We start from the raw sequence: 23,316 nt of genomic DNA on the forward strand, positions 1-23,316 counted from the left end.
ATTTGAGATGAATTAAATCTAACGAAATTTATGTGTCTACAAGGACATGACGTAGCACAAGATTATTGAGGACATGATCTTAAAAGGGTGTGGAGGTCACATATTAGGGTAGAAAGTTAGTAGTTATGGAGTTGATTTTTGAGGGATATAGTCGTATTCATATAGTATCTTGCTATTTGTTCCAGCATAACTTGTTGTTGATTGTGCTTAGGTTTAATTTCGCATTATTTTGTGGTTGTTACTGTTTTTTTATTAGTTGTTTTGTTCACCACTATGGGTTTTTCTTTTTCATACCTATTTTGATATCATTTACTTACTCGAATCGAGGGTGCTCTAGAAACAATCTCTTTACCTTTATGGGATAAGGATATGATCTGCATATACTCTACTTTCTCCAAATTCCACTTATGAAATTTTACTGAGTATGTTATTGTTATTATTTTATAATTATAATGTAGAAAAAAACATGCAACTTATTTCGAGAGAGGGCCGACTCAATGGCTACGCCAGTAAGCCATTATGCCTTAGGCCAAATTTAATCAATAATCTTTAAAGAAAATTGATTATGAAATAATAAGTACAACTTTTTTTATAAATTTAGATTATCTTATACTGTATAACCTTTTTCAAATCGAAGAAATCAAGAAAATATTGTTAGATCAGCTTATCCCAAAATCTAACACTTTGTTTGAATGGTTGTTACATATTGTTTCATAATGTATCGTATTGAATTGTATTGTGTTGTATTGTATCCTACTGTATTAATTTAATGAATATATTGTCACATAATGAATGATAAACCTACCAGAAAAATAGAGTATGAGGTAGAGCTAATATGAAAAGGTAGGGTGAAGGATAAAATAAGATTATTAAATAATTAGTAAAGAAAAAATGAGAAGAAAATATTGAGGCAAACGCGCGACCACACCAAATCGCTCATTACAAAAAGTGAGACTTTTATGAAAAGGTTGGGTGAAGGATAAAATAGGACTATTAAATAATTAGAAAAAAAATGAGAAGAAAATATTATGGTAAATGACGCGATCACATCAAATCGCTCATTACATAAAGTGATATTTTTCGTTGTCACCTAACGATGAATTTAAACAATATGATACAATAAAATTTAAGTAACAATCAAAACAAACATTATATTTAAACTAATAATACAATATAATACACCGGGTAACAACTATCCAAACAAGGTGTAGAACTCTCTATATAGGCTCATTGTTCAGTGAAGGGTTCGTTTGGTGATTATAATTTTTGAATTAATTTATCTTACTTAGTAGATGGGATAAAATAGTTTCAATTAGATGTGATAAGGTGAATGTATCAGAATTAAGCATGAGATAAAATTTATATTGACCGTCTACTAAAATACAATATAATTTTACTCTAAATTTAATCTTAAAATACACCACTTTATGTTGCGTGCCAAACAATCCCTTAGTATGTTAAGCAGCTATCATACTAGAGGCAAGTGGCTAGGGCTTTGCACGGATGTCGGTCTGCACCTTCGCCAACACTGCTAAGGTAGCGTCGAACGATCACATATTCATGTCCATATACTTTAAAAATTAAGAAGTGCTAAAATATATGGCATGAGGAAACAATATGGTAAGAGGTACTAAGAGAATTAATAATTAATGAGTCCTAACATATATGGCAAGAGAAAAATATATTTTAAAATTTAAAGAGTTCTAAAATATATGGTGAGAGAAAAATATATCTTAAGAGTTTTGATGTTTTCTCTCATATACATTTATAAACTTGATTCTATGAGTTAGTAATATTTACGTAATTTTGAGTAAGTTGTGTATTCAATATATATATTATTAACTGACGCAGTACACACATGCAAAGCACGTATTCTAAACTAATATTTATTATAAGCCAGTATAATTTGGAGAACAGATAAAAGAATTAATTTTATATATGCACTTTATACAAATGCACAAACTTTGTAACCTTGTTTCAAAAAACCATACTCCCTCCATTCCTCTATTTCAGTTTGTTTGTCCTATTATTTTTTTAGTTCATTTCAAAAAGAGTGTCTCTTTTCTTTTTGATAATTTTTAATTTTTTAACTTTTTACATGACATGTTTAATTAACACCAATTTTAGATTTGATTAAAAATAACACCTACGATAAGACCAACGCTTCAAACTTATGTTTTAAATCCAACTCCCGTAATTAATGTTCCAAGAAAAACAGTGGGTTTATGGGAGGTAAATTCAAAAAATAATTGTAACCCAAAGTCCGTTGTTGTTCTACGTGTAGTTGTATATGGACAAAGAGAATTTGATTGTTAGATTCAAACAAATTCAGTGTTTTTTAAAAATTTATTTATGAGAGGTAAATTCAAAAATAAATAAGTTATGTTGTACGTTTAATTATACACTACAAATTTGCTTAGCACAAATACAATAATCTTTTTGCCTTTTGAAAATGCTACTGAAAAAGTGTTGATATTTAAGACAAATTATCCACGAATGAGAATTACTTGATTCTTCACTTAATTAAGAGATGCTTTCTGCTTTCATAGTAGTTCTAAAAAAATAATTAAGTATCTGCTTGAGATGTCTTTTGATTTTCTTCCTAATTTATCTAACTTCTTTTAAATAGTAGAATGATGGTTTACCTTATCCTTACCATAATTATTATTTAAAAGTGTGTCATTTTCTCTTGACTGGTTTTTATAGTGATCGAGTACAAAATTTAACATTAGTTGGATGTGCAACAAATTAGACCGTGAAACAATGATATTGGTGATGCAGTTAGTAATCATAAAAAAATTTATATTCATTATTCATAAAAACTTATATTTTATTATTTCATTTATAATTATTTATTTAAATTTTTGATTTAATAATATTGAAAAATAATGTATAACAATTGAGAAACTAGTTAATCAAAATAAAGCAGTTGCTAATTTAACGTAAAAGCTATGCTTAATTTTATCAAACATTGTTAGTGGACGTTTAGCTAAAAAAAATAAAAAAAATAACTCTATTTGAAAATTTAAAAGTTATAATTGACCTCGGTCATATTTGCTACAGATATTTAGAATTTAAATGTATTTTAAAAAAACAATATGAAATATATTTTACATGGAGTTATTTTATAAAAATAAAAAGTTTAGAATAAATTTGAAAAAAAAATGAAAATAAGATTTTGGATATTCTTATTGTTAAAAGTTGATTTTAAAATAAATTGGGAAAATTATTTTAAAAGGTGAAAAAAAAATCTTGGTCAAACGCCTGGTTGAAAACCTAGTTATAAATACAAAATACTTCATACACAAGTCCATGAATTCATTAGAGAAGTAAAAACTGAAAGAGAAAAATCACCTCAACTACGATGGCGGCGATAAGGGTGTTATTGCAATGTGGAGATTGCGGAACTCTGCTCAAATCTGTAGAAGAAACCCAACAGCACGCAAAGAACTTTTGCCACACCAACTTCTACGAGTCCAATGAAGCCTTTCGCTTTCTCGTTTGCTCCGTTTGCGGCCAAAATTTTCGTTGTCAAACTGTAAGTTAAAATCGTCATCTGCTAAATAAATTGTAATTGAGAAAATTGTTATTCCGAGCCTATAAACCACATTGGTTAAGGTATATTTAGAGATGATTTTATCCCATTTTTCTAGCTCTGGATAATTGGTATTTGTGGCAGGTGGAGGTGATAGGTATTCCGTAAATTTAGTTCATGAGATTCGTATAAATTGATCCGTCATCATGATTATCAACCCAAAAAATAAAATAAAAGAGGTGTGTTTATATAGATTTCATGTAACTTTTTTGAAAGGAAAAAAATTGTATTAATTGAGATTGATTTGCATTCCTCTAATTAAATAACTCAATATTCAATCAAATACATTATTTAGCTTTCTTGTATGTCAATAGATATTATTATACCTATTTTAGAAATGTACTAAATTTTCAATGAAGACAACAAATAAATAAATAGATTAGGGATGACAATGAGGAGGGGCAGGTACGGGGCGAGTTTAGAGATAGGAGGGGCGGGGCGGGGCGGATTTAGAGTTATGTGGGCGGGTTGAAATAATTATTATCAAAATTAATGCGGGGTGGGTGGGTTTAAGATATCAAATAGGAATTCGTAGAAAATTAAATCTTGTAATTAGTAAAAATCAAAGATATAAACTTTTTATATTAAACTTAGAATTTAATTTTAACAATTTTTTTAAAAAAGAAATTTAACTAGACAAATGTTAATTAGAAATAATTAGCGATTAAGAAACCGTTGTTGAAATGTTAATCAGAAATAATTAATTAATTATTGAGATGTTAAGTAGCTAAAAATTAAAAAAAAAATTATTTTTCATATTAACCTCAATTAAAAAGAAAAAAAACATTAAAATGATGCAGGGTGAATTTATGTTGGGCGGTTTTATATGGGGTGGGGCCGGAGCGGATTAAAAATAGAAAAAAAATTATTATGCGAAACAGAGCAAAGCGGTTTAAAAAATTTATGAATTGAGCTCAACCCGGTCCGCACCCGCCCCGCTTCATTGCCATATCTAAAATAGATTGCACTTGAACACGTTCATATGTCTAGATAAAAAACTTTGAAATTAGGATAAAAACATCATATCATGTAATTATTCAAATGTCTAGATAAAAAACTTTGAAATTAGGATAAAAACATCATATCATGTAATTATATGCGTTTATTTGAATATTTGACTTATTTTAAAATTATTAGTCTCAAATTAATTTTACATATAAATCATAGAACATGTTTAGCTTTCAATAATTGATGAATAATTATTCTCTACAAGGTAATTTAAGCAAAAATGACAACACAATGATAATATGATATGGATTTACTTCAAATGTGAATAGATGTGAGAATAGCCTAATGTGGCCCGCCAGTTGATCGTGAAGAAAGGAAAAAATCTAGAGTTTTGAAGAGGTTAAGAGAAGTTCGTGACACTAAGTTTGGTTGAAATTTTGTAGTGTCTTTTTATGCTATTATGATGTAACTTATATCGTCACTACTAGTTAAAAAAAAGTCCTCAATAAGAAATTATTTGAATTTGATATTTACACTAAATTAATAAATACACAATACATATTTACACATAAAATTAAGATAATTAATCTCATTAATTAATACACATTATTATATTCTTAATCGTATAAATTTAATATGATCAAATCTAAATATCGATGCAAGCATTTAGGTATATATGAATTATTTATTGGTTATTTTTAATTTTAAAAAAATGATTAGGTACGTAACCCGTCATTTAGACTAATTCTTTTAACATATATTATAAAACCGTATTTGAAGCTTAATGTATATTGAATAAAAATAATTATTTACAATTAAAAGAAAAATTAACCAATTAATTAATATGGACTTTTTTCACTTTATTTAAAAATCAACATTAATCTAATTTTCACTTTTATAAATTTTTCTTTCTCAAATTAACCTTAAATTTTATTTTATTAGAACAACCCTATTTAAAGACTCAAAGCATTTGAATGACAACATCTGGCGAGTTCTCTCAATCTTGGAAACTATCCATGGCATACAAACGATTTGAACCCCGCCTATACCAAAAGTAGCACCTGATTTCCTCAAACTGATGGTACTGGAGCAGAAGATTGAGATTTGTTGCCCCACATAGGACACTCTCTCTAGAAGTGACCATTTGGCCATACTTATAGCACTCATTCTCTCCCTCGCGACATTCTCCCAGGTGAAGTTTGCCACACTTACCACATGGTGGCTTAACTCTAGAACCTTGAGCCACGCTAGCTTGTGACTGAGAATCCTGGGCTCTGAAGTTCTGGGACCTCTGTTCATTTCTGATCTTGGGTGCAGGCGCACTAGTAGATGATGGAGCTGGCCCAGATGGCCCTCTCTGAAAACGGCTCCCATCCCCATTCCCTCTCTTACAAACCTCATGGCCGGATGTCTTAACCCTCTTGCTCCTAAACTCCTCCCTGTCTTGCAGCTTTTGCTCCTCTGTCTGCTGCACATAAGCCATCAACCTACCAATATTTATGTCTCCAACCAGCATTTCTTCCCTTCCCTCTTTCTTTGTCGAACGACCCATTATTTATAGAAACTTATATTTTTTATTTTATTTATAATTATTTACTTGAATTTTTGGTTTAATAATACTGAAAAATAATGTATTACATGATTCAACATTCACGTGCAACGCACGTGTAGAGAAACTAATTAATCAAAATAGAATAGTTTCTAATTTAGCGTAAAAGCTATGCTTAAGTTTATCAAACATTCTTAGTGGACATTTATCTAAAAAAATAAACATAATTCTATTTGAAAATTTTTAAAGTTAAAATTGTACTCGGCCATTTTTGCTACAGATATTTAGAATTTAAGTGTATTTTTTTAAAAAAAAAATAGGAAATATATTTTACATGGTGTTATTTTATAAAAATAAAAATAAGATTTTGAATATTTTTATAGTTAAAAGTTGATTTTAAAATAAATTGGGAAAATAATTTTAAAAGGTGAAAACAAATCTTGATCAAACGCCTCCTTGAAAATCCTAACTATAAATACAAAATACTTCATACACAAGTCCATGAATTCATTAGAGAAGTAAAAACTGAAAGAGAAAAATCACCTCAACTACGATGGCGGCAATAAGGGTGTTATTGCAATGTGGAGATTGCGGAACTCTGCTCAAATCTGTAGAAGAAACCCAACAGCACGCAAAGAACTTTTGCCACACCAATTTCTACGAGTCCAATGAAGCATTTCGCTTTCTCGTTTGCGGCTAAAATTTTCGTTACTAAATTGTAATTGAGAAAATTGCTATTCTGATCCTATAAACGACATTGGTTAAGGTATATTTAGAGATGATTTCGTCTCCTTTTTTCTAGCCTTGATGCACAAAGTTAAATTGTACTTGTTGCACGTGGGAAGTGATTAGATATCTCGTGAATTTAGCTCATGAGATCCGCAAAAATTAATCCGTATACCATGATTATCAACCCAAAAAATAAAATAAAAGAGGTGTGTTTATATAGATTTCATGTGATTTTTTTGAACATGGTGCACCTTTAAAAAAAAGGAAAAAATTGTATTAATCGAGATTGATTTGTACTCCTCTAGTTAAATAACTCAACATTCAATCAAATGCATTATTTAACCTTCTTATATACCAACAGATAATATTATACCTACTTTAGAAAATGTCTTAAATTTTCTATGAAGGCAATAAATAAATAGATTGCACTTGAACATATTCATATGTCTAGATAAAAAAAACTTTGAAATTAGGATAAAAATATCATATCATGTAATTATATGCGTTTATTTGAATATTTGACTTATTTTAAAAAATTTAGTTTCAAATTAATTTTACATATAAATCATAGAACATGTTTAGCTTTCAATAATTGATGAATAATTATTCTCTACAAGGTAATTTAAGCAAAAATGACAACACAATGATAATATGATATGGATTTACATCAAATGTGAATAGATGTGAGAGTAGCCTAAGCTTGGTTGAAATTTTGTAAAATCTTTTTATGCTATTATGATGCAACTTATATTATCATTACTAGTTAAAAACAAGTCCTTAGTAAGAAATTATTTGAATTGATATTTACACTAAATAAATAAATACACAATACATATTTACACATAAAATTAAGATAATTAATCTCATTAATTAATACATATTATTATATTCTTAATCGTATAAATTTAATATGATCAAATGTAAATAACGATGCAAGACTATATATGAATAATTTATTGGTTATTTTTAATTTTAAAAAAATGATTAGTTACATAAGCCGTTATTTAGATTAATTCTCTTAACATAAATTATAAAAGCGTATTTGAAGCTTAATTTATATTGAATCAAAATAATTGTTTACGATTCAAAAAAAATTAACCGGTTAATTAATATGAACTTTTTTCACTTTATTTGAAAATCAACGTTAATCTAATTTTCACTTTTATAATTTTTTCTTTCTCAAATTAACCTTAAATTTTTATTTTGTTATAACAATCTTATTTAAATTATCGAGAACAATCTCTCTACCTCCACGAGTTAGTGGTAAAAATTGCGTATATTATATTCTTTCCAAACTATATTTATCCAATCTCACTAAATGTGCTGTTGTTGAATCCTATAACTTATATTTATATTGTTTTTTTTTATAAAAATACATTCAAATTCTAAATATTTATTAATACGATGGAACATATAATCCAACTCTAACTATAAATAGGGGGGAAAAAAACTCCATATAAGTCCATCAACTTATTAGAGAAGCGAAAAAATTGAAAGAGAAAAAACTGCTCAACTGCAATGGCGGGAGGAGTATTATTGCAGTGCGGCGATTGCGGAACTCTGCTAAAATCAGCAGAAAAAGCTCAGCAGCACGCGAAGGACAATCGCCATACTAACTTCCGCGAGTCCAATGAAGCTTTTGTCTACCTCGTTTGCAAAGTTTGCGGCAAACGTTGCGTTTGTAAAACCGTAAGTTATAATCGAGAAATTTGTTATTATGAGTGTAGAAACTGAATCGGTTAAGGTGTATTTAGGGGTGATTTGGGAACAGTTCCCATCTGTCCTAGCCTTGATACTACTTGGAACCTGTTGTTGTTGCTGGTAGGGAAGGTGGCAGGTATTCTGTGAAATTAGGTATCTCGTGGAATTAGATAGGTGGAATTACTCATGCATACCTGTTGCTAGTGACAGGTATCCATGGAGTTAATTGTGGTGTGCGTGTGTTATTGTAGGTGGTGGGAGGTGATAGGTGTCCTGTGTGGACAAAGACGGAATCAACTTGGGGATGAACCCTCTTTATTGAAAAATTAGACTATGTTAAAATTATTATTTTATTTATATATAATAGATGTTGAATACCATTCCCGTTCGGCTAGTTCGTAGAATTAGGTAGGTGACACGTATACGTGGAATTACTCGTGCATATTTGTTGCTGCTGGAGGGAGGTGACAAGTATCCAATGGAGTTAATTGTGGTGTGTTTGTTATTGTTGATGATGGGAGGTGATAGGTATCTTGTGGACAGGGATGGAACGAACTTAGGGCTAGGGTTCATCTGAATCCTCTTTGTTGAAAAATTATACTATTTATATATGGTTAAAATTATTATTTTATTTATATATAATAGATGTGGAACCCTTTCGGCTAGTTCTTGTGTATACTTCTTCATATTTTGTACCCGTTTAATGAAAATCCTAATTTTGCCACTATTCATAGAATTAGTCGAGGTGGAATTATACAGTTTTCATTGTGATTTTGTGTTGATGTAGGGAGGTTATTGCTGGAACTACTAGCCCCAATACTCCAAATTTGGGATTATAACTGTTAATTGACCTCGGTTATATTATGATTATGATTGAGGCATAGTTGATTGATTGATTGAAATTTTTCTTTTTTTGATGGTGGTGGTGTTAACTTAGGCCGAGGGTCCATTGGAAACAGCTTATTTACCTTCACAAGGTAGGGGTAAGGCTGCGTAGACACTACCCTCCCTAGACGCCGTTGTTGGAACTACACTGCCTATATTTTTTATGCAATTTCTGGAATTACTATGCGTAACATTCTAAAGTTTAATGGAAATTGGGGATGCTGATAGTTTTATGGTTACGCTGCTATGAGAATTGAACAGAGTATATAGCTTGAGAATATATACATTGCAGTGTAGCTGAATTTTGTAGCTAATACTTTAAAGTATCATGATTTCAGTTGGTGAATGTTATGAAAATTGTACCATCCATATAGCTTGGGAATGTTGCCACTGAAATTCTTGGAAATACTATTACTCTTACAATTCGTCTCGGGTGTTTGGTTCCTTTTTTTTTTTCATAGAAGGTTATGGAGGACAAAAATTAGGGTAGGAGGTTAGTTAGATTGTCGAGCGTTGTCTTACTTATTCTTTTATACTATTAGCCGTATTAGTCATAGTATTACTCTTGTAGTTGCTTGTCCTTTGAGTTCGATTATTACCTATGGGTTTTTTTACACTTCGATTATTGTTTTATGTGTAATGACTACTATTTAGGATGTTTTATCTGGTTGTCTATAGTATTTTGTCATGGCTTTCTTCATTTAAGCTATTTCTATCAGTATATTGCTTTGGACTGTTTTATGCTTGTGTTGAGGGTCTATCTGAAACAGTTTTTCAACCTCTAAGGTTTGCGGTAAGATTTGCGTACACTCTACCTTCCCCATACCCCACTTTGTGTGACTACACTAGGTATGTTTTTGTTGTTATTTTATAATTGCCCCATCAATTATGATGCAGTTACCATACAAGTACAATTAATTGTACATGTATTTGCAATACCTGGATAAGATCTAGTAAAAAATATTTAAAAAGTATTATTCAAACTCTTACCTGCCTAATTAACCATCTCTGACTTGTCAGATCCCATTTGATTCTAAACATGTAGGTCGTACATTATTAGATTATATTTCATATCAAACTTTTCATGTTTAGAGGAGGAATGCAGGATTAATTTATCCATCTAGAGTCGTTTTAGGTTTCTGCTTAAAATTAAAGACGCCTAAAACATTATTTTATTATATTACATAATTAGGTTCAATCATATATGAGGCCAATACTAGACTAGGTAAAGCAATGTAATAATAGGAGAGAGTATTATATGAAATAAACTACACAGACTACATGTTTTAGATTATACATCATACATCTATATTTTGATATGATCAAACAAATGTCCTTGGATAGTAAAAGTACAAATCCACTAAATAATCCAGCATTTAAGGTGCAGTATAATCCATTTACTGTAATTCATATATAGTTTGTCTGCTTATTGAACAAACACTTAGTTTTGATGGGAGTTCCAATAGTTAAATTATAGTATTATGTTCAATTGTTGGTATAGCTTTTCCACGTGGCTTATGGGAACTTTTGAATTTTGATTATGTGAAGGAGAGTTCTTTTCATACGAGGAGGAGTGGGCATACTGAATTTCATGACAGGACAGCAGAGGTGGCGGAAGAGGAAGGAAGAAGAACCAGGGCGGAACTTCGTCAGAGACTGGAAGCAGCACTTGATCTTTTGAATGAGGTTAGAAATCCTAACATGTCTAAGAATTTTGATTTTGCTAAGAACATGTCAACAAAGGCAGATCCAAGATTTTGAAGTGTATGGTTTCTTGCAACACCCTCAAGTTAATATCTTATAGTATCTGGTTCAGTCAAAATTTTATAGATATTTATTGAGGTTCTTAATATATAGCTTGTGCTCTAGATCCGCCAATGCATGTTAGTCAGTTATATGTTGATTGCTACATGGCTAGAAGACAGTTTAAGTGACCTCCCCGAAGGTTGAGAATATAGAATAGGTGAAAATTTGCAATTGTACATTTCACACAGTTTATTTTGCGTACAGGTGTGAGAACTTGTATATCATTTTTCTACAAATATTCTTGGTTGAGACTTTCCCCACCACTAACTTGAAAATAAGCAAATTTTATTTACTTGGTAATTTTTGTGGTTGGTTTAATGGTTTTATAAGTCAACTTGTCATTTTCCTGTTGCATTAAGTTGACTCCTTTTTACCTAATAATGGTTTAGGTTTCAGGTGGTAGAGCTTCTTGAGTTTACTTGGATACTGAAAAATGATTATTTTCTTAATAGAAGTATGCAAATTATGTCCTTAGGGGAGGTGTGCAATTCCTCGAGCCATTTAGTGTACTGTTTGGTTCGAAAAGAAATAGCAGAGTTTTTAAAGGCAATAGGGGATTTATTCATAGCCTTAAACAAAGTATTTACTTTTTTGGCGAGTTTTATGCAAACCTGTAATGCACTCCACTCTTGTTTAACCAACTGCTTATATTCTTTAACTGAAAGAAAACAGAAGCTTTAAAAATGGATATAATGAGGTTGATCATTTGCAGAAAATGAATTTGAACTTTCTAGCAAGATATGGCCTAATTCTTTATTTGTCTCTCCAAGTTTATAAAGAGAAAAGGTCAATGGCAAGATTGCTGGAAAATGTGTAGATTTGGTAGTTCTACAAGATGTAAGGTCTATTGTGGCTCACGTTATCTTATTTTTTCTTGATTCGGATCTTTCTTTTGTTTTTAATTTTGTCTTTGAAAGTGGAATGTATTGATGAACATTCTTGCTTTTTATCATCAACTTGGCCAATGTGTTAACGATCATGTAGCACCTCATCCAAAAGCAATCAAGTTCCATCTGATAAACATAATTCCCTGTTGTCTTTTCTGAAGTTATAACAAATACATATTACTTCACAGGCAGAAAGAAGAAGACAGTTTGGTTTGCCTTCCAGACCTGTTTTAGAGGAAGGACAGGTAATTTCTCATGAAATCTGTGGATATGGTTTTGCTCCAATTTGGACATACTTGTCCATACTCAAGTTGCTTTTTAAATTAATTTTGTAGAGTTCATTGCCTCTAGCTACAAGGGTCGAGCAGATGAGTGGGTGCCTGTGGACTATCCAACAGAATCACATGGTAATTTTTCTGCCGATTTACATCGCAGTCTTCTCTTCTTTGTGACCTTTAATAAAAGCCAGATGCTTTTGAAATGTAAATAACAAGGTTCTTCAGACAACTAGCACACTTGTTACTGAGATGGACAATTATTTGAGTCGCTTTTGATCCAGAATTAAGAATGAATTGTCCTTTCATTCCTTATTGTTTTAAACTGAGTCTTTCTCAATTTTTACTAGGATGATGCGGCCAAAGTCATGACAGCTTTCAACACACTACTTATGTTTGTTAAGAATGTTACGATGTATCCAGATGAGGAGAGATACCGCAGAATTAGAATCAACAATCCTGCATTCCAGGTGAGAATATGAATTACAAAATGATTGTCCCTTGTTTTTGTTATTTATTCAATTCTAAGTTGTATTCCTCCCTAACCTTAAAATTTGGTCGAGGGGAAATATTCTTCTATCCATTTTACACCTCGTTAGAGCTCAAATTTGTATGTAATTCGGGATTAATTGGTTCAGGATGTTTTAACACAAAATCAGTTCCAAACTCGATAAAAGACTATTTACCCTGATCCTGTTTTTCAATACCCCACACTCCTTTTATATCCTGTTTCTTTTGTTTCAATTTGTTTCCAAAAGGATCCTGCAGAATGGTGGATCCAACCACGGGTTCGCGAATTCGGTAGAATCCTGCAAGGTTAAAAACTTACCCGCACCAGGTGTATACAGCTACCCAATAAATACATGGCACATGTCTTTACAAACATAGTTGTCACTAAACTATAGTTAATTCATGACACATTTTCACCTTAATTTAGGACTTACCATACTAAATTAGTATAGTTTGGTGTAAACACAGATGTATGTATGTAAGCTTTTACCATCCAATGCTTCAAGTCGAACTTTTTATGTGCGAAGAACAATTATAGATAAGAGTTTGATATACATTTCAAAACTCGCTCGTTAAATCTGTTTTGATATTTTGATAACAGGTGAGGGTTGGCAACCTGCAAGGAGGTATCGAGTTCCTTGAGCTCTGTGGATTCGAAAGAATTGAAGGGGGCAACTACTTGTACATGCCGAGAGAAAATGTGGATATCAATTTGCTTTATTCAGCTGGAGTTGAGCTGAACAAAGCCATTGGAAATCCATAATGCATCTTCATCTTTTGCCAATAATATAGAAGTTAAATGTACTATTGTGTAGCAATTAGCAAATCAAGAAATTGTAGGACATATGCTCTTTATGGGAAACAAGAGTATTATTTTGCGTTGGACATTATCAACCTATGGAAAACAATTATTTTGCGTTTGACATTTTCTAATTAACATATGATTTTATTTTATGCCTTCGATTTTAACTCATGTGGTATAATTTGATTGTTGATACATATTTGAAGAGTTATAGTCTTAAAAGTCATACTTGTTGAAGACATGTTTCTAATCAACTGATCTTCACTAGTCATGTTTATTGAACATAGGTTTCTAATCAACATATCTTTACGGGTTATGCTTATTTTCGTTTAGTTTCTCATGTTTTTTTTCCTAATTTTATCCTTGGGTATTAGATTTCTTAATGTATATACAAGATTTGACCAATCAAATCTCTAGAATCGCTCCTGATCCAAACATATGTGGATAGAATTATACAAGTATACTTCCTCTATTTCAAAATACTTGTCACAATTTTTAATTTTAACTAATATTTTAAGATATATTTCTTCCTCATATTAATATAAGAAAAATTGTAATTTATGCTACTTTCGATATATTTTTAGAATATTTAAATTTTAACTTAAAAATATCAAAGTAATCTAATATTAATTTAATTTTAAAAATTTATCAAATTGATTCTCGTAAAACAAAATGCCACAACAAAATTATCCTTAAAATGTAATGATATTATACCTCGTAAAACATGGATTCTGAAGTGCAATCTGAATTAATCTACCTTCGGGATTGGAGGTAGGTGGGAAACCATATTATGCATCCTATAATACTTCTATGCCCGTTTCTTTCTTCATTTGCTACAAACCCAACAATCTTGATTTGTCCACAATGAAAGGGATTAACAAACTCAAATTTCCAAAAAAATCTCTCAAAATCATCAATCCTACACCCCATTATGAGAATTTCAATGAATCCCATTTCATATCTCTGATCCACAGTTCTAAAAACACTCTTCAACTCCAACAAATCCATGCCAAAATCATTCGCCAAAGCTTATCATCTAATAGTAGAATTGTTACTCAGTTGATATCTTCAGCTTCTTTACAAAAATCCATTAACTATGCTTTGTCAATTTTTAACTGTTTTCTTGATAAAAATGTGTTCTTGTTCAATGTTTTGATTAGAGGGTTAAAGGAGAATTCTTTATTTGAGAAGTCCATTTTGTATTTTAGGAAAATGGGTAAAATGGGTGTTAAACCTGATAAGCTTACGTACCCATTTGTGCTGAAATCAGTGACGGCATTGGGTGAAAAAGGAGTTGGTGGGGGTGTTCATTGTGGAGTTTTGAAGATGGGTTTGGAGTATGATACGTTTGTGAGGGTTTGTTTGGTTGAAATGTATGTGAAAGTTGAGTTGGTGGATTTTGCATTGCAACTGTTTGATGAAAGTCCTGAGAGAAACAAAGTTGAGAGTGTGCTTTTGTGGAATGTTTTGATTAATGGGTGTTGTAAGATTGGACGGGTGAGTAAGGCATTGGCGTTGTTTGAGGAAATGCCTGAGAGGAATGTGGGTTCTTGGAATAGTTTGATTAGTGGGTTGTTGAGGAATGGGGAGGTGGATAAAGCAATGGGAGTTTTTGATGGGATGACGAATGAAAAGAATGTTGTTTCTTGGACTTGTATGATTCATGGGTTAACGCTAAATGGATTGCACCAAAAGGCTCTTGATTTGTTTTTTAAGATGGTGGAAGAAGGTGTGAAGCCGAATGGTTTAACTGTTGTATCTGCTCTTTCTGCTTGTGCGAAAACTGGGGCACTAGAGGCAGGGAAAAAGATTCATGATAATATTAAGAACAATGGGCTCCATTTGAATGCAGCAGTTGGTAATGCTTTGCTTGATATGTATGCGAAATGCGGGTATATTGAGTCTGCAAGCCTGGTTTTTAGTGGATTGAAGAACAAGGATATTCGTACATGGAGTATAATGATATGGGGTTGGGCAATTCATGGGCATGCAGACAAAGCTCTTAGGTGTTTTGAACAGATGAGATTGACTGGTACTTTCGATATACTCTTTTGTCCATGGTGTTACTTGGATTCTATAGGAAATTGTTTGACAAATTAAAACATTTTTTTTTGTAATGGTTGCAGGAATCAAACCTGATGGAGTTTCTGTCCTTGCGGTTTTAACTGGATGCTCTCATGCTGGAAGGGTGGATCAGGGACTTCAAATCTTTGATAGCATGCAGCGTGAGTGCTTAATTGAGCCCTCTATGAAACATTATGCTGCAGTAGTAGATCTACTTGGCAGGGCTGGCCGATTTGATGAGGCCTTGAAATTTATTGCAAGTATGCCCTTGGAGCCAGATTATGTTATTTGGGGTGCACTTTTTTCTGCTTGCAGAGCTTACAAGAACATTGAAATTGCAAAAGTTGCATCCGAGAAGCTCCTGCAGCTTGAGCCAAAGCATGCTGGGGGCTATGTGTTTCTGTCTAATGTTTATGCAGGAGCAGGGAGATGGGATGATGTAGAAAGAGTTAGGAGTTCAATGAAGAACAAAAATGTTGAGAAGGATCCTGGATGGAGTTCAATGGAGGTGGATGGTCAATTGCATACATTTGTTGCTGGTGATAATGCTCATACAAGTAAGCAGGAGATATACTCGAAATTGGTGGAAATTATTACGGAAGCTAAACAACAAGGTTACATGCCTGAAACTGAGTGGGTGCTTCATAACATTGATGAGGAAGAGAAAGAAGGGGCATTGGGAAGTCATAGTGAAAAGTTAGCACTTGCTTTTGGGCTCATTAGTACTGGTCCTGATGTGATCATTATGATTGTGAAGAACCTTAGAGTGTGTGGGGACTGCCATTCTCTAATGAAGCATGTCAGCAGGATGAGTCAAAGGGTGATTGTGTTAAGAGATATAAAGAGATTCCACCATTTCAAAGATGGAGTTTGCTCCTGTAAAGATTACTGGTGAACTAGTAAGTGTTGCCCGACTTGCTATGTCATCTCAAATATGCTAGTTTAGTTTTTAAACTGTTCATATATGTCATTCTAGACTTGTAGCAATTGCTGGCATCTCGAAAAGAAAATTTGTCTTTATCTTTATTTATTTCTTTATTTAAGTGCTCGATGTTTTTAGAATGTGCCTACTATGTCCTCGTCTAAACAAAGATTTTGAGTTTGGAAAGACTTGCCACTCGTACTACTAATGATTTGTCAGTACTAACATAATTATATCTGCTGGAATTGGACAGACCTAGCGAAAAATGAGTGTAGTTAAAAGGCAAGCATAAATATTCTTCTTCAATTACAGTATTATCTGGATGTATATGCAGATCCTGGATTTTCTTACTGGTTTGTTGGCATATATATGAAGGTTTTGTTAGATTAAGGTCTTTATAATTTCACTTAGTCTTCAAGATTCCCTGTGCTCTCTATTCACTATGGACTCTTCATTTTCTCTAAATCTTACAAATTCACCATCTTCTAGGTAGCAGGAGTCAAGCATCCCATACATCTCTCGTGCTCAGTGCCAACATTAATCAAAGAGGGGATCTTAAAACAGATGGATTGCGTATGGAGTGTCTATCGTGTATTACTCTCAGCTCCCCACGTGCTAAGACATGATGTTACATCATACTGTTAGCACAGGTAATTTTATGTCTATAATCATGTTTGATTCATTGTGATACGATAAAGGATTTACTGCAAAATTGATTCTCTTTCAGTTAAGCCTTTCATGCTTTGTTAAGTCTGACCTTACAAATCTAGTAAGAAAAAGTTCAGACCCCACTAAGTGATGACTTTGTTACTTTTATTTCTTATGAGGAAATAGCTTAATTTAATTACATGGTGCCTATCAAAACGAAGGAAGGTTTGATTCAAATTACATGGTATTTTACTCAACATGTTCAAACTGCTTACAGGGTTTGGCAGGACTTTCCTGTTCTCGTCATCGTCAGCATGCTTGCTTACTTCTGTTCGCTGGAGCAGCTTTGGGTGAGTAAAGACTGCACTGTGATGTCATCCTATTCCAGAAAAAAGGTCTTAAATAATGCTTGTTTACAGGTTGTCCGAAAAGGATCATGTCCTTAATGATTTGCAAGTTTATCACATGTCTCTTCTTTCTTGTGTGAAAAACGGCATGGAATAAAAGATTGTTATTGGCATTGGATAAATGTATTGGCATCTCTCTATCGCTTGGTTTCTGTTTTGTTGTGAATTGGCTCATGCAATATCTGCTTCTTTCGTAAGAATTAGAATGCGATTTAAAGTGATTCATTTTAGAAAACTATGCTGGCTAAGCTGAAAATGACAACGCAGAGAAATGAGAACGAATTTTGTCAATGCTATATATATTTATTTGGTCACAATTCAAATCACTTATTTTTTCTTTGCTAGTATATGTGACTAATTTCTTGCGACTGTTACATGGTTTCAGTTAGAGGTCATTCGCATTGACCAAGTTCAGTTTTTTGCGATTGGGCTGAAGTGAAGAATGTCACTGGTTACTCCAACTGCTGCACATTCACATATTCAAGAGAGAATAGTCGTAACGGATGTGGCATTTGACATCATCAATCTTGGATTGCATTTGTGAAGATATAAATAGGCTTCAACTTTGTGAAGATCCAGATAGACTTCAACCTCCATGTGTATGGCAACTTGAATAACTACAGTAAGGAGTCTAGTCTTCAGTGCCCTTGTCAAGCAGGAACTGTGTCACCTGTTTAGTAGGACAGGGAACAAAGCAAACCCCAAACTTGCCCGGGACAATACCGCAGTCTGACAATGTGAAGAAATGGACCTCAGCCCTAACTTTTCCCCAACAACTAGCTAATAAAGCGAGGATTGGCCAAAACCATTGGCAAATAATCAGGTCTCACACCGATGTGCACACTCAAGACTGGATATCTGGAGTGTGGACAATATAACACGGGGATCCGACATTGGATAAACCAAGAGTTGGAGATGAGGCAGTGATCATGTGCTTAGTGATTTGCCAAGTTTGTTGCATTTCTCTTGTTTCTTATGTGGAAAACAGCTTGGAAAATAGATTCCTATTGGCATTTGGTAAATGTATTGGCATGTCTCTGTCCTTTGCTTTATGTTTTGTTGTGAATTGGCTTATGCAATAATATCTGCTTCTTTTATAAGAATGAGAATGTGATTGGAATTTAAGTAAAATCATTTCAAAAAACTGTATTAGCTAAGCTGGCAATCATAACACAGAGAAATGAGAATGGATTTTCTCAAGTGGTTTCTTGTTTTTTCGATTTATGTTACTATTTTTTTTATACGTCGATTATCGTATTATTTTATAGTTGTTTTTTTTCTCAGAATGCTTTGTCATTTTTATCGTATTTTGACATGATTTTTTCACTTTCGTTATTTCTTTTTTGATATGTTTTTTCTTGAGTTGAGGGTCTACAAAACAATCTCTTTTATCTATCAAGATAAGGAGGATTTTGCCCTTTCGAAATGAAACTTTCTAGAGTGAATTTGGATTGGTTAGGTGAGAAACGTCAAACAATATTTACAAGTATTTCAGTAAATATATGACTTTTTTTAATTATCACTGATTTTTTTAATTAACCTGTCTTAGGCTTGAAAGTTATTACACTAAAGTAAGAATTGGCCCACTACAATATATGACTTTTTTGCGTTAATTGTGGGGTGGTCCGCATTTTTTTTTATATCCGAATCGAGATTCGATTAAATTTGAATTGTTGCATTTGTAGAGCCATTTTTGGGTTGATCTGAAACCTCGAGAGCGAAAAGATCTCAATATTCACGCCACAAACCATGTTGGCGATCATATAAGAGATGAGAGACGGAGTCAAACTTTCAATTTTTTTGAAAGATAAATTCAAACTAATAATCGAAATCTAATTTAATATGTATACACATTTAATAAATTTCTAAAAAACATTTTTTTCTGTTAAATATATCTACTGTTTGCGTAGAAGCTCTATTTTTTTTCTTTCCAAAATAACTGATACAGAGAAAACCAAAATTTTAGATTGCTGAAAAATGTTGAGTGAATGACAGGCGATGCTAACAATATGACAACAGAAGATTGATAATTTGAACTTTACAAACTCATATGGCAAATAATTGGATTTGGAGTTCAATTATTAGGAAGAAAGAAAAAAGTATTTAAAAATTATCATTATTATTTTTATTACTACTATATATTTTCTAATCATTGTTTGACAAGTTTATACTATATGATACTATGGTTGTGGTGGATTGAATAGAAATTAAGATTCTTTCGTCATAAATCAGAGGTCTTGAATTAGAGTCTTTGATATGAGTAAAAAATTTATCTTAAATGAACCTTCCGCTATGTGAGTCAGAAATCAAATAAGAAACAAAAAAATATATTTTTTCCAATGAATATAAATGAGTTAACTCTAGTCCATTTTTCTTAATCGATAAACAAAAGAAATATAATGAAGTATATTCGGATCTATGATTTAATTAATATTTTTTTTATTTCATCGAACCTTTTGTTCTAGCAATCACAAGGGATTTTAAATTGAGTGTCATTGTAAATTTAGTTTATAAAATATGTACAAAATGTATAAGTTAGGTATATTTTTAACTAATACAGTTCGATCAATTAGTTTATTAATATGATCGAAATAAACATAACATATATATTAATAGAATATGATTATTTAATTATATAAATATGATGAATAAAACATTGTAGATAAAAGATAAAATTGCAACTTTATTTATGAATCAGAAAAAAAATACAAAATTAAAGGAACAGAATTTGGTTGTTTCCTCTAGTGCATGATTTTTGGAAAATATAAACTATCAAAACCTGTTGAATATGGATAAGCATACTTATATCCGAAAATATAATTGAATATAAATTCTATAACAAATTTTTTGTTCTTCAGGGTTATAAATGGAAATATTGCAATTCATTGATTCATGAAAGATAATTTCACCATTATCCATGCAGCATAAAAGAGAACTATATGATAGTATCTTGGGAAGTTTCATTAATAATTTCCAACCATCTTCTTCCATGATCCACATGTCCGATTCTGATTCGTCGTTAGGGTTGTGTAAATAAAGACGATTTTTCAATAAAGTCAAAAAGAATAAGTGTTTATTTGGTGTTGGAATCTCCTTTAGTTCATCTGACTTCATGTCAAAATATATAATTGTGGAATATCTTGTACTATTATTTTCGTGATTTAATTCCTAGACCAATATACACAACCACTAGTAGTAACTCCCTTGCATATATATGACGATCATAAATTACTATTTAGCTGTGGAGGAATCGTTTTTTTCATTTAAAAATTATTCATAATAGAGTAGATCAGATAAAACGACTTATAAATCAATATAACCATACAATCATCGGTGGTCGGATCATAACACAACCCATAACCTTGAGGATGATAACACAATGTCTCATTACCATGAGGATCTTTGTAGGTGTTCAAATATGGACATGTTACAAGCTTTAGGCATTGTCTAGTTGATGGATTCCACAAAATTAAACAAGTGTACTCTTGTAATCCCTACCATTCAGTAATAGTAACAAGCCATCATGTGAGCATAAGACATCAGGATATGTCAATTCCTTTACACCTTATTTGGACGGTGGTTTTCCGTGGTATGATATGGTATGGTTAGTAAGAGAATTACGTTTGTTTTGATTGTTTCTTTAATTACATGATATGGTATGGTTTGGTTTCATAATTTTGTAACTATGAAAACCCTCACTTTTTGATACCACCATCCCACTGGTTTACTTATTTTTTTCAATTATATCCTTACTTAATTTTAAATAATTCTAATTTACTCTTTATTAAAGGTATTTTCGTAAATTTTTCAGTTACGATATGACAGTTTATCCAAACATAATATTGTGCTATACCATACTATATCATATGTTATGAAATCATGAGAAACCACCGTCCAAATAGAGTGTTGGAGGAAATTGTTGCTCCTCTATGACATTTTTTCATTATTTTTCAAGTTTATAAATTTGAATTCATCCATAAAAGTTACTAAGAAATTTACACGTCCCAACGCTTTGGATTGATTAATATGAGCTTTCTTAAATTCTCCATCAGAGATTATATCATTCCATAGTGTAGAAACAAATCAAAAACGTAACAAAGATTTAACCCGTAATCTAACGAGGATGGAGAATAAGATATCACATGAAACATTAATATCGGACTTTGGTGATTTCTTCTTTGACATTTTGTCTGCTGTTGGAGAAGAGTGGCTTTCTTTTAGGGTTTATGTAATTATTTATATATGTAGAAAATAGAATTTCTGGAATTTCAAGAATTCTTGTTGTGAGCAAAAAGGATTCTTTTCCTTATAAAATAGAGCTAATTATAGCATATATATTTATTACCATAAATTAATACGAGTTGGTATATTTATTAGTTTAAGAGTAGAAAAATGATGGCAAATAAATATATTATAGTTATTAGAAATTTCATATAGTTAAATTCATTTGAAGATTTAACACAAAAAATAAAACTGTGCGCGTTTAAGGTTGCTTACATTGTCGATTTTTAATATAAATAAATAAGTATAATTTACATAGATCTCATAGTGTTAAGAGTTAATTACATTATTTTCATACTCTTTTTCAAATTACAAAAATCCCTTAAAATTTATGAATTCCGGATACATTACTGGATTTTTAGATACATCAACATGCATCCGGATACATCAACATACATCAGAGAGGCGATAGAGATGTATCAGAGAGGGGATAGGACATCCGGATATATAGTGGAGAGATGTAATTGAGAGGGGGATATGGATGTATCAACAAAGAAAGTGGTGTATCCGAGAGGAAATTTTTAAATTTTTTTAAAATGGTAGGAGATTTTATAGATTATGGTAAAATAAGAATTAGACGTCACTTTTAAATTTCTTATGAGTAAAATTAAGATTTCTTGTAAAAAAAAATCATAAAATTTTAAATAATAAGTGTCAAACAAATTTAAAATAAAAATAGAATTTCAATACTTAAAAAAGTTATTCCTTTCATCCCAATTTATATAACACAAGTCAAATTTTGAGAGCTAAAATTTTTAAACTTTAATCGTGAATTCGAATGTGAAATTCTTATGCTTTTGCAATAAAATTTATATAATTCAAAATTAAGTAAAAAAATATTATACGTCATAATAATGGGTAATTCAAAAATATTTTTAAAAGTATATAAAAATAATTATGATAAAAAAAGCTCCTTCAACTTTTAAAATTTGAATATTGTCACATTAAATTAGGACATATAAGAAAGTAGCACATTATTCATAATAATATACCATTAACTAGGCATAATAATATACCATTAAGAAAGTTGCTCTTATCTTAATCAACGATTTTGATTTCAAATTCTAGGCAGATGATGCAGTCAGAATTTTAACGTTATAAATTTTGAATTTTTATAACTAAGATTTCAAGTGTTAATAACTGAGTTCTAAATTTAATATTATATATATTTAATAAAATTCTGAACACAAATATATTATTTAAGCAAAAGTTTTTGTATTCGATCCACCTCATAAACAGACTTTTAACTCCACTTTTAATTTTAGGTATGAAAAATTCTTTGACAAGAGCGGGTCCTTCAAATATTA

The 23,316-nt window shown here is 31.4% G+C and overlaps 2 protein-coding genes across 3 annotated transcripts; both read left to right on the forward strand.

Moving 5' to 3' along the window:
* Positions 1 to 3,335: 3,335 nt before the first annotated feature.
* On the forward strand, positions 3,336 to 13,839 carry LOC129881919 (uncharacterized). 2 transcript variants are annotated; one of them, XM_055956034.1, is made up of 6 exons: positions 3,336 to 3,538; positions 10,956 to 11,093; positions 12,289 to 12,345; positions 12,436 to 12,507; positions 12,726 to 12,845; positions 13,487 to 13,839. In XM_055956034.1, exons 1-6 carry the CDS (start codon positions 3,365 to 3,367, stop codon positions 13,646 to 13,648), a joined length of 723 nt encoding a protein of 240 aa, XP_055812009.1. In that variant the 5' UTR covers positions 3,336 to 3,364; the 3' UTR covers positions 13,649 to 13,839. The 2 variants fall into 2 exon arrangements, with proteins under 2 accessions (XP_055812009.1, XP_055812010.1); XM_055956035.1 differs by lacking the exon at positions 3,336 to 3,538 and adding an exon at positions 8,305 to 8,510.
* A 569-nt stretch (positions 13,840 to 14,408) lies between these two features.
* LOC129883274 (pentatricopeptide repeat-containing protein At1g04840) lies at positions 14,409 to 18,859 on the forward strand. The gene is made up of 5 exons (XM_055957913.1): positions 14,409 to 15,719; positions 15,814 to 16,650; positions 17,163 to 17,323; positions 17,599 to 17,671; positions 18,114 to 18,859. The coding sequence occupies exons 1-2, from the start codon at positions 14,498 to 14,500 to the stop codon at positions 16,644 to 16,646; spliced, it is 2,055 nt and encodes a 684-aa protein (XP_055813888.1). The 5' UTR covers positions 14,409 to 14,497; the 3' UTR covers positions 16,647 to 16,650; positions 17,163 to 17,323; positions 17,599 to 17,671; positions 18,114 to 18,859.
* The last annotated feature ends 4,457 nt before the right edge of the window (positions 18,860 to 23,316 follow it).

Source organism: Solanum dulcamara, chromosome 3, assembly GCF_947179165.1.
Source record: "Solanum dulcamara chromosome 3, daSolDulc1.2, whole genome shotgun sequence".
NCBI lineage: Eukaryota > Viridiplantae > Streptophyta > Magnoliopsida > Solanales > Solanaceae > Solanum > Solanum dulcamara.